The 12603-nt window shown below is 37.3% G+C and overlaps 1 protein-coding gene across 4 annotated transcripts in view; it reads right to left on the bottom strand.

The window, feature by feature from the left end:
• Positions 1 to 12368, bottom strand: part of diaph1 (diaphanous related formin 1) — an 87448-nt gene extending 75080 nt beyond the window's left edge. The window contains exon 1 of one of the 4 annotated variants that reach the window (XM_011480129.3): positions 11441 to 12368. In XM_011480129.3, the coding sequence (XP_011478431.1) occupies positions 11441 to 11536 (96 nt within the window). In that variant the 5' untranslated portion in view covers positions 11537 to 12368. The remainder of the gene's footprint in view (positions 1 to 11440) is intronic. The other 3 variants (XM_011480130.3, XM_011480127.3, XM_011480126.3) reach the window with 3 other exon arrangements.
• Between the last annotated feature and the right edge of the window lie 235 nt (positions 12369 to 12603).

Below are 12603 nucleotides of genomic sequence, written 5' to 3'. Positions count from 1 at the left end.
AAGTTTATCCTTTTCAGCCCGTGACCTTAAGCGTGTTGTGGATTTTGGCCCCCTGAGCAATCAAGTCTGAGACCCTTGGTTTATGTAGTAGCAGGTGGAATTCTGTTCAATTTTAATAAAACATTTAGCAATGGTCAAAGGGCAAGGATTATTAAAATCAAGAAAATGTGATGGATACATTTTTTCCCAGTTCATTTATTACTACGTTACGCTATAGGAATTCCTACTAAGTATAAATAGTAAAAATTTACAAAATGCTGCATGTTCTATCAAAAGTATTTAATATGAATCAAATGCAGCAGTAACACAAAAAGAACAGAAGACAGTAGTGGGTTTAAGGCTCTAAAATTTAGATGGACTAAACTGGAACTTTTTTTTTTAAATGTGATCTTGAATAAAAACATCTTTGGATTTATCAAAATTGCAAAAAAAAAAAAAAAAAAGATTTTTCGAGAAGTATAGCACAATTGTAATAGCTCATTTACTCATTGGAGCAAAACTATTTAAAAACAAGTGACTGGAGAGCTACTTGCTGAGCTTACAGGAGTGATATTTGAAAAGACACACCCCAACACTTTTATGTTTCCCACACATGCAAGCAAAGCAGGAAGTGACGAACAACTCTGATGTAATCCACAATTACAAAGTTATTTTAAGGCTAACCCCCTTTCCTCTAATTTATAAAACACAATGTAGCTGAAATGTTTAGCACCAAGATTTCACATTTAGATTAGTTTTCTTTTTTACTAATTTCCTATTATTGCCACATCACCTAATTTACAAATTTTACTTTTTTTCCTTAAAAAAAAAAGAAGAAAGTAATGTTAATTCCTCACAAAAAACAACCCAAAAGAATATTTTGATCGATTCACACATTTCTGAACATTCCTCTAAAAACGTGCTCTCTGGGCACCAGCCCCTCCCAATCCACGAAAAACGAGCGGGTCCTCATATTATGACATAGATAAGTGAGGAACAGTCCCTTCTAGGAAAAGTCTGCGCTGCTAGCACCTCACCCAGGCTAACACACACACACCTGGTGAATGACCTGCAGAGAGCTGGGACCAAAGTAACAAAGGCTACCATCAATAACACACTACGCCGCCAGGGCCTCAAATCCTGCAGTGCCAGACATGTCTCCCTGCTAGAGCCAGTACATGTGCAGGCCACCATACCTATTGTAAAGCATAGGGGTGGAAACATCAGGCTTTCGGGCTGCTTTTCAGCAAAGGAACCAAGATGACTGATCCTTGTAAAGGAAAGAATGGATGTGGCCATGTATCGTTAGATTTTTATTGAAAACCTCATTCCATCAGCTAGGCCATTGAAGGTTAAAGGTGGCTGGGTCTTTCAGCATGACAATGATCCCAAACACACTGCACAGGTAAGGAAGGAGTGGCTTTGTAAGAAGCATTTCAGTATCCTGGAGTGGCCTAGCCAGTCTCCAGATCTCAACCCCAAAGAAAATCTTTGAAGGGAGTACAGTCCGTGTTGCCCATTGTCAGCCCCAAAACATCACTTCTCTAGAGATTTGCATGGAGGAATGGGGCAAAATTCCAGCAAGAGTTTGTGAAAACCTTTTAAAGACTTAAAGAAAACGTTTGACTACTGTCAATGCCAACAAAGCGTGTATAACCAAGTACTGAGTTAAACTTTTGTTATTGAGCAAATACTTATTTGCCACCAAAATTTATAAATAAGTTCATTTAAAAAAGAAAAATATAATAAAAAAGAATAATATCAGACAATGTGATTTTCAGGATTTTTTTTCTCATTTTGTCCATCATAGTTGAGGTAAACCTATGATGAAAATTGCAAGTCTCATCTTTTTAAGTGGGAGAACTTGCACAACTGGTGGCTGACTAAATACTTTTTTTTGCTCCACTGTATTTCCTTGTGATCATTCAATACTTTTCCGGTTCCGGGTTACACGGCAGGACGCGTGGCGTGCCTCTCTGCGAATACAACTATCTTCAAATTACTTAAAAGGTTGATTTTCAAAAAAGAGAGCTGACCATGCCCCCAAAGAAACCCCAGGAATATGAAGAACTCAAAAAGACTCTTGACATTATTCAAGAAACGCTGAAAAGTTTTATGGAACAAGTGTCGGCTAAGCTAACACCGCTCTGGGAGATGATGGAAGAGTTCCGAAGATTTCGGGCTCAAAACGAGCAGCGAGAAAACCAGGTCGAGATTCTGGAGAAAAGACTGGACGATGTGGAACAGCAAGTAAGGATGAATAATGTCATTCTCACTGGAGTACCAATCAAGCCTCGAGCTAGCACTGCTAATGCTAGCGCTAGCGTAGCTAGCAGTGCCAATACGGAGATCGGTGCTGTGTCTCTGGATCAGCAAATACATTCATTTCTCACATCTAAAGGGATTTCCCTGGATCTCAATACCATCGAGACCTGCCACCTGCTCCCCAGGAGAAAGGAGACGGATAAACCAGCGATCCTCATCAGGTTTGTGAATCACAAACACAAGCTAGCTTTGATGAATCAAAGGAAACACCTGAAAGGTTCGGCTGCTTATCTGAACGACCATCTGACCAGAAGGAATGCTGAAATCTCAAAACATGCACGGCTTCTCAGGAAGCGTAAGCAGATTGAGAACACTTGGGTTAAAGCCTGCAGGATCTACGTCAAACCACTCGGTCCACCGGACCGGTCCAAGGTTGTGGTTGTGAACACCATGAAAGACTTTGAAAAGTGTTTGATCACGGTCGTCTGAAACATGGAGTAATAAACCAAAGAGCCAAATAATTTCAAGAAATATGACACGTGGATTCATCACTTTACGTAACCTGAATAACAGCAGAATTCTGACCTGCAGACAACTTGACCTCAACTTTCACCGTCGCTGATATCAGCTGAAGAAGGATATGGATCTGAATCTAATGTCTGCAGACATAACATCGAAGAGAACTATAAACTCTGTTTTGAACCCAGGAGATCAGCTGTTATCAGTAAAAGAAGAAATACCAACCTTGGACAATCGACAGTTATGGACCCTTTTTACTTTCCCCCTAAGGCATTACCTTATTATAAAAAAAAAATAAAAAATACAAAAAAATATTTAAAAAAAAAAGTAAAACAAATGATTAATCACTTATTGAAAATTGTTAAATTGATTGACTTTTAATGATATTACTACACTTTCTCCAAAACTTGATAAATTGATTCAAAAATCTTTCCTAATGTAGCATAATTTTGCACATGTTTTTAACTTTTGATACTTGATGAAATTTTTGCTATGAAAATTCCTGAAACAGTGTTGTCTGCTTTAATAATATAGTATTATGTTTTATTCATATGAATGGCTTTTATAAGTAACATAAGCTGCATATATTTCAGATGACTGATCTGCATTTGCCATGTTGATTTCTAAAATAGTTATTTTTGACGTAATACTTAAGTAAGTCATCTTTGTCATGTGCTCTATCGATATCTTATGATTTTTAATTCTGTCTGATAAAAACTGGGAACCGGATATTGATAAATCATGTAATAAAATGGTTACAGTATAATCGGGGTGGGATTATATAAGTTCGCTTCCTCCCACTCCCTTTCAAGCAATATTTATTAATATGTCTAATTATCCTAAGTTTGATTAGTTACTGTATGAATGTATAACTGATGTTTATATTGCTGTTGTGTATTATTTCTACTTAATTGCTTGAAATAAACCATTTCAAAATCAAAAATCAAAAAAAAAATACTTATAGATATTAGTTCAGAGAAATGTACTACACAATTCCTTTATTTTATTTTTTTACTAAACCAAACTCTTAATTTGATATATGATTTAACAAGTGACAAAGGTTAAAAAGACAGAAATTTTAATATTTTAAATTTTGTTATTCAACAATTTAACCTTTTTATAAATACATAGTGGCTTTTGTGCCATATAAGAAGTTTTTTTGCCCCATAATAAATGTTTAACATTGGAGACTTTTGTAACTGTCTGCCCTTAGAGTCATCTAAAGTTTAACATATTTACTAGTCCAATACAATTTCCCCACAACTTGTGGAGAAGGAGAAGGAAAAAATAAGAGAAAACCACACTTGTGACTAAAAAGGAAGCATCTTGTTCGCTATTCTTTTGCAAAACTTCCTGTCAAAGCTTTCTCAGAATTTGAGAAATAATGAACAGTTAGGAGACTTTTGACATAACCGACTGTGTATGTCTAAACATGTACAATAGAAATATTTATAATGAAAAGCAAACTTAACAGTGTAAATCAACAAGTAAATACCTTACATAAGAAATGTCAATACCAAAAATTTAAACTGCATTAAATTTACACATTATCCTTTGAGAACCTAGCTTTGTAAGTAACCAACAAAGTTTCAAGTTTCTTTCCTAAAAATCTAAGTGCTCCAAAAAAATATTCTTGTTGAAACAGGTACTGCGTAAATATGCAAAGAGTGAAAGAAGGAAACGGAAACCCTCCGTTTTAAATACAACCCCTCCCAAATACACTTAAAGACATAAACAGTTGCAAACAGACTGGAACACATTAATTCATGCAAATACAGTGCAGCAGAACCACAGAAACGAACTTCTGCATACTGTAACAGAAGCAAGAGGGAACAGTGAAGCCCGATTGTGAAGCCCAGAAAATATATCAGCAAAAATATTGCAGTATTGCAATTACAGCTTATTTGTCTTTTAAGTATTTGAAAAATATGAGTTTCATTTAAAAATCTGTATTTAACCGATACACTCATTTGCGACGGTAACTAGATGTATTGGTCATTCTACTGACTGCAATATTACATTATTTTTCTTTTTTTGTTTGGTAAACTAATGATTACATGTCTTTAAGAGATGAGAAGTGTCACTGCTTCTGAACTTCTGAATTAATATAATTTCAATAACAATTCCTTTAAAGTTCAGATTCAAAACAATACGTTTGTCAAATTTGCACAATTTAACTAATTTTTGTTTGGCAATGAAAAGCTATTTTCACAATGGTAATTTCAACTACTTAAGTGATTAAGGATTTAATTTATATAGGATCTATGTAAAAGATTCATTTTGGACTGACTTGTTGGCTTTAACCTATTAAATAAACAGAGCACATGCATAAATCATAAGGGGGTCACCATGGTAATTTGAACACAGAATTTCTAAACACGTCTGGCTGAAAATGATCTGCAGCTCAGTGTCAACAGACTTATGTCCAATCTATTCATCCTCTCAAAACACCTACTACTGTACCACCTACTGTAGAGGAATGACTTTTTTTGCACCGAAAAATCAAAATGAAATGTAAGTATTTGCCACTGACCAACCTTGAAAGAAGAAAAGTATGTCTCCTTGCCAGATCTGCTGCCATCCAAAAGGCTCCAATGACTGTATGTAGAATTTGAAATAAGCCAGTTCCACCTCATTGCGATTGTTTTACGCAATTACACAAATAATATAAACTAGGCCTGCATGAACCTTATGAGCATCTGCACTGTATTTTGCACGTAAACTGTCGTCTTAAGAGAGAAACAAAGAGACAGGGAGAAAATTTGGATGAAACACCCTTCAGCATTACAGTAGGAATCTATTCTTCATTTAAAATTAGGGTTACTGCCACAAAATAATTCCATGGAAAGTCCTTCTAGAAATCAAAAAGTTACTCCAAAAGCGCACTTCAAGCAACTTAACAGAGAATGCATCAATACAGTTGGAAAACTCACAGCAAAAGTCTGACACCTAACAGAAAACAAACTCTATAACAATTACAAATGATGGAATACATTTAGAAAAAACTATTTTCATTTTAACATCCCCTTTGGAGACCGACGGAGGGACTTTGCTCCGAACAACCGCAAAAGAGTAAAGAGCTAGGAATATAAAAATCTAGATTTTCCTAAAAGTAAATAGTCTAAAATAACAAATTTGAATTAATCGATTAATTCGATTTATCGCCCAGCCCTCTATAACAGAGATGCAAATATACTGTTTTCTAAAAGAATGAATAACTAATCTGAAAATGAAAACCTATGGAAACAGGGCCAGGACAAATGAGTCCAAAATGGAGTTGTTTGGCTTTATAAGTTGATGGTATTGGCAAGAAAAGGAAAAGAAAAAAAAGAAAACAACAGTTTAAGCACTATGTAAGAGTATTTCTAACAAGTGTTTTGGTTTTCGTTTCTCTTTGTATTTTTACCTGAATAGTAAGGGTTATGCTTTAAACTTGTTTGGTAGCAACAGGATCTGAATAACGCCATAGTCTTCAAGTCAACCATGAACTTTTTCCTGTATACCTCAGCTTTTTAGAGACAGTGAAGTAATCTATTTAAACATAAAACAAGACAATAAACAAGTACATCAGTAAATCATAGGAAAGGATGAAACAGGGAAAAGCATTATAGATGGGCTAAGATGACTAAAGTATAGAAAATTAGGAATACCCAAATAAAAATGCTGTGGATGCACAGTAAAACACATATGCAGAAACAAACCTAAATGAACCAAGACTGCCAATATAATTGTGTTACTGCCTGTTTTACTGCATTGTTTGATATTGTTGTTACTATTTAAATGAGGTGATAAAGAGACTGACTTCATTTCCAGTTGCCAACCTTAAAAGATCAAAACAATAATAAAATGAAAAGTAATAAATAGAAAGAAAAAAAATTCTTTGATGTCATCCATTAGTCAATAAGAGAAGCCAATATTAATAGTCTGGTGTGACAATTAAGACTTATTGAAAGATTTTGTCGGAATAGAAACCCATCAAATCTACACAGTTAAACTTCTGCCTTGCTTTGACATGATTCTTGTTTTCTTTTGTGTCTTGAGAAAACATTGGTTGTTTATTACACCTATAAAAATAAATCAGACTTAAAAAAAACTTTTTGGTATTTTATTCCATGTTTTTAAATCAGAATTGGCCGTGCCTTCATTTTAATGGAAACACTCCCTCCTTTTCCCATCCATTCAAATGAAAATGCAAACAGCGAGTGACTAGATCTAAAGTCCAGCTCCAATCATCTTTAGATCTACTGTAAAAGCATTACCAGTGGGCTTTTAACTATCATTTTTAGGCAAAATCAAATTTCCATTTCCTATCAGCCATCTGTTTACACTATGGCCAAATCTGAATTCTTCCCCTACGGCTTCTCCTTACCCCTACATTTACCCCTTCAGACGGAGAGTCATAGAAAAATATTGCCTTGCCTTCTAACTCAGACATCACTCGCTGTCAATGACGTCATCAATAGTTTCCGGTCATCCACAGTAGCGAGTAGCTGCCAGCGCTTGGAAAATGCATAACAACATTGGTTTTCCAACTTTTAAAAATTGAAAGGTCGTGCTAAAACCAACAGTCTTTACTTAGATTTACACGGGCTACACGGTGGTGCAGTGATTAGCGCTCTTGCCTCACAGCAAGAAGACCCCCGGTTCAAGTCCTGGCTGGGGGACTTGAAAAAGAACATCAATGGGGGACCTTTCTATGTGGAGTTTGCATGTTCTCCCCGTGCATGCGTGGGTTCTCTCCGGGGTGTCCGGCTTCCTCCCAGCTACTTCATAGGTTAATTGGCAACTCTAAATTGTCCCTAGGTGTGAGTGTGAGAGTGAATGGATGTGTGATATGTTGCCCTGCGACAGATTGGCGACCTGTCCAGGGTGTCCCATAAGTGGCTGGGAGGCTGGGATAGGCTCCGGCTGCCCCGTGACCCCGAAAGGGACAAAACGGAAGAAGATGAAGATGAAGTAAAATGCTGTACTTCAGAGCACACCCACGTGAGGATATGCGTTTCTCCTCCACGTAATAGCCTCCAGGGTTTTCCCATTCAAAAAACTATTTTGGACACCGCTGTCCTTTGAATGTCCCTACAATTGGACAGATAGGGAGAAGCCGGAGGGGTAGGGGAAGAATTCGGATTTGGCCCCTCTCTCGCTAACTTACAGACCCTCACAACCCCAAGACAACATAAGCGGTGCAACAAAAAAAGGCAAGCAATCGGAGCTATCCATCCAGTTTTGAGATTCCAGGTCAGACGAGGAAATCGAAGACATTAATGGATCTATTTGTCTGCAAATGGATGCATCGGATTGAGTGGGGCAGGGACTTTAAGGGCCTGCCCTTTGTAGTTTGTATTCAACAAATGTAAGATTTTTCAAAGTACATTGTTTCGTCTGCTCCCGATTCCCCATGATTTTAATACTCAAATGCAATTTTAATTTTAATTTTTGTCATGTATGTCCCAAATCTAGAGAAACATGCAACACTAATTTTTTGTATTTTATGTGTGTATTTAAGGCCCATTTATATAGTCATGGCCCATTACTTACACTCCCTTTCCTCCCACTGTTCCAGCTTACTAATGACTCACCTGATTTTCTTGTTTAACTTTACTCTTAAATATTGTCACTTGGTCTAAGTAAAGGGATCTCTGCCAACAGAGGTCCATTAGCTACTCTGGTTTCATGTTGCCCCCAGTTTATCTACTGTTCAGCTCACAGTATGCTCATCTTACCGTCCTATGAAGAGAAAAGCAAAATGTGCGTCTATCTCAGCCTGGTTTGCATATTAGGGAATAGAGTAACTGTGCATAAAAAAAGAAAAGAAGGCATTGTGCACTAAACTAAATTTTTAAACCAAGAAGACTCAGGTTTTGATTTAGCCTCAGAGGTGATAGATAATTAGTGAGCTGGTTGGCTTAATTGATGAGAGAATATTATTTGCTGAGGTGGTTCCCTGAGGATATAGAGCCATTGCTCCAGAAAAGAAGTTATCATGCTTGAGGGACGATTCCCTACATTTGTGATTAGTCACATGTAGTGACAAAGTCTTTTTTTTCTAACATATTTCTAATTCCTTATGGCTTGCCAAAGCTGCTTATGAATATTTGCATATTGTTTCACATTGACAAAGAAATGGTGTGGATAAATGGGTGCAGGGTGAGCAGAAAAACATGGATTTATTGACAGCTGACTGCTGGCATTTGTGAAGAGATGCTTGTGTGAATGCATGTAGTACACTGCTAAACAAATCGGCTATGTCTTTATAAATTGTGTTGGCACATTTTAGGATTTGGGCGACCGCCATGTTCTACAAATAATCCATTCACTATTTTATAAATAAGGCGCTAGGTTACAATTTGCTTTCTCAAGTAACCTGGTTTCACAAAGTGTCAGGCCACAACCCTTTAAATAAAATTTAAAATGTTTTTATATTATGGAAAAATGCATTTGAAAGTGCAAGAAAAACATTTTAAATGCAAAGACCTGAGGATTACAAATGACACTGAAAAAAAACAGCTAAATGTGTAATCTAGAATTCATCTTGTATCCCAAACAACTGTCCAAGGCAGTGATCTGTAGCTAATCCCTAACTGAGCCTGCCTATGGGGTTTAGCCAGCGTGCATGTTTATGTCAACAGCCTTCATGGATGCTGATCCCTCAATATAACAGATACCAACCATCAAAAAAAATGACCTGCCTTTAGCATTAAACAAAATACTTGGGTTAGGTTCAGTCGCTTTTGCATCTATCTGTACAGAAAATTATGTTAATTTTATTTGTTTATTACTACTACCTATAATTTCTAAAGATAATAAGTGTATTGAATGAAACACAGAATGACGTGTGTAGTGACAGCAAGGGAACATTACAAAAAGCTATTTGGGGAAACAGTGTTATAATTCTAAATGCATTAGTTAAAAATGCTGTATAATTTAGGAATAGTCCTACATTAACTATTTTATATTTTTATGTTTGTTTTTTCCATTAACACTGTAAATGAACAAACTTTAAATTATAAACAAAGTCTGAAACAAACTAACATTTAACCTACTTGTTTAATTATTATTTTGTGTTTAAAAGTCTCCTAAACAGGCTTAGTACAGAAAACAACATATTTATAAAAATAATTTTCTTTGTATTAAAGACACTAGTGTGTCTGAAAAAGAAGTAAAGAAGAATATCTTTAGGTCCAATTTATGTTGAAAATGTGAGAAAACTAGGGCCGGAAGTCACATCATAAATCAAGGGTAAATTACGGTCTGGAATTTCATTCTTCTGTATAAATATTCTTTAGAAAAATATTTTTGTCAAGGATGTATTAAAGTCAAAAGGTTTTGACAATTAAAACACAAGCAAAAATGAACAAAACAACCTATTAAAAAGAAACTGATTTGCCTCATAAGATTCTCCAACTGCAAAAACTGCAATCGGGTCAGATGACACACATATAAAAAAAGGAGGAAATTTGACTCGCTACAGTGGATCTTGAGTCATTTTTGTCTCCAATGACTTCATCTACAGACGTGACAGCAGCAGAATACAGGTGTCAAACAGGAATCTTAACAGTCAAGGAATTATTATGAAAAGCTGCAAGAAGAAATTCCCGGCATAACTAATCTAAAAATAAAAACGTATTAACAATTATTGTGTGGAAATAAACAAAACTCTGGGAATAGATAAAGGCAGGTAATTGAGTTAGATTTACTTTACATAAAAATTGGAGAATATTTAATGTTTTTAAACGCTTCCTTTTAATCCATTTATCAGTTCAGTGTCAAAACTGTGTTTTAAAAACAGCTAATTGAGGGAAAAAGCATACACAGCATGTTTGGAACAGGTTTAAGAAAGCTAGACCATAGCAGAATTCCCTGTAATAAAAAAACACAGGGCCTTTAACAAAGTCCAACTACTCCTACGGTATAGCATTCTTGCTATCAGACACAAGTCCAGACAGGACAGATCCCCCCCAAAAAACGACCTGGAGTTTATCAGGTTTTACAGCTCAAAAAATACAAAAAAGTTCTGTTTATTTTCTATATGCAACCCATGTGGCTGCAGTTTTCCCACTGTGCTCTTACGTCATTTGTCATCTGCTGGCATTGGCTAAAGGGTTAAGTTCCACAGGCTGATGTTTGTCATCAGCATTACCCAATGCAGCTAGCTAGTCACCTCATAAGAACATGCATCATGCTGATCGCTTCAGTCACTTTTAGGAAATGGAAGCCACACCTCTGCACAAATTATTTGTTTTCACTTGACAAAGCACCAAACTTCATGTCAGTTTCAGTTTAAACTTGGCTTTAAACAATGCAACAAACATAGCTGTTCATAGCTGATAGAATAGGTTTCATTCATGTGTTGTAATTCATCAAGAATGTCAAATTAAAGGGGGAGGGTAGGGTAAAACAGACTTATTGTACTCTAAACTGATGAGCAACCTACTTCCTTGTTGCAAGTCTCTGGGTACTTTGACCTAAATCGTGAATCCTGCAGGGTATGTTAACCTCTGACAGCTGGTGAAGAGCTTTAATAGAGGGGGGCAGTAATTGCAGGTGTGGTGTCAGGTTGTGCCTTACAGCTTCTCTTAAAATGTCAAAAGAGGGACGTTTGGTTCAGCACCTCAGGGCCATGATGATGATGCTTTGATGGTAAAAAAAAAAAACAAGTAGCAGGAGAGTTACTTACAAACTTCTTCTTCTCTCCATCCTCGCTGCTCTTCTTTGATTTCTTCTTCTCCTTGTGACTAGAGGCTGAGGAAGAACCACCCGTGTGTTGATCCATATTAATAAGTTAATCCGTTTCCGTGAATTTGAGTCCAATTAAACACGTGTGAGTGACGGTTAATCTCCCCTGGCTCGTCCAACGCGACGCTACCGCCGGTCCTTCAATCGCTCGAAACTTCCCTGGTAGCTAATGCACTGGCAGCCGCAATTAACACAACCCTGCTAGGAGTTTTTGGTAGGACGCCAGACGACCCCCGTGCGAAGCCACCTTTCGTTTCACTGAAGGAGGGAAATTCAAAGCACAACCCCCCCAGCCCACTGAGCGACAGCGTCACGAAAACGACCTGTTGCGTCTGTGGAATAGCTATGTAGAAATAACTCTTAACATATTCCGCATTAAGCACAACCTTTACGTTTGCGGAAAGCACCCAAAAGCCAAAAGAGACGCGGCGAAAAACGAGCAGCTAACGTTAGCTTTAGCAAAGCTAGCCTCGGGGCTAAAGTGATGTTTGGCAAAAGCGGAAAAGAGCCTCCCCGAAGTTCACTCTACAAGTTCTGTTCACGAAAACTACACGGATGGAGAGTTTGTGTTATGAGTATATCCAAACAGCGAGGTGCCCAAAACGAGTTTCCATGACTCCCTGAAGTTTCGTTAACTTTTTAACCCCTGGGTGACAAGAGGGAACCGATAGTCTTCAGCGGTGTCTTCCTGTTTTTTTTTTTTTTTTTTTTTCTACCAGTCCTGGCCGGGGAGGAGCATGCGCCCTGCAGCTCCTGCACCTGAGAGGATTTAACTGAGCTCTCCGCCCAGGAGGGGGCTTCAACCACAGTCTGTCAGCCACCAAGGACCACTGCCGCAAAGGTTTACAGATTCACCAATGTGTTGCTAAAAATGCCCGGGCAGATGTAGCGTACAAATAAAACGGTGGGACTCAAATTCGGCGGTAGAAAACAGAATCTAGAGGTGTAGATGTCAGAAAAGCAGCGAGTGAGTTTTATAATCAACCACAAGCAGGCAGCAGAGGCCTCCTAATCCAGACAGAGCTGAGAGGAATGTCTGCTTCTCCTGTACACTTTAATAATAAAATAGAAGCAGATTTTTTTTTAAGTCTGAGGCAGTTTGGT

The sequence above is a fragment of the Oryzias latipes genome, chromosome 10 (assembly GCF_002234675.1).
Source record: "Oryzias latipes chromosome 10, ASM223467v1".
In the NCBI taxonomy this organism is placed as follows: Eukaryota; Metazoa; Chordata; class Actinopteri; order Beloniformes; family Adrianichthyidae; genus Oryzias; species Oryzias latipes.
This window is presented reverse-complemented; position numbering and strand designations above follow the sequence as displayed.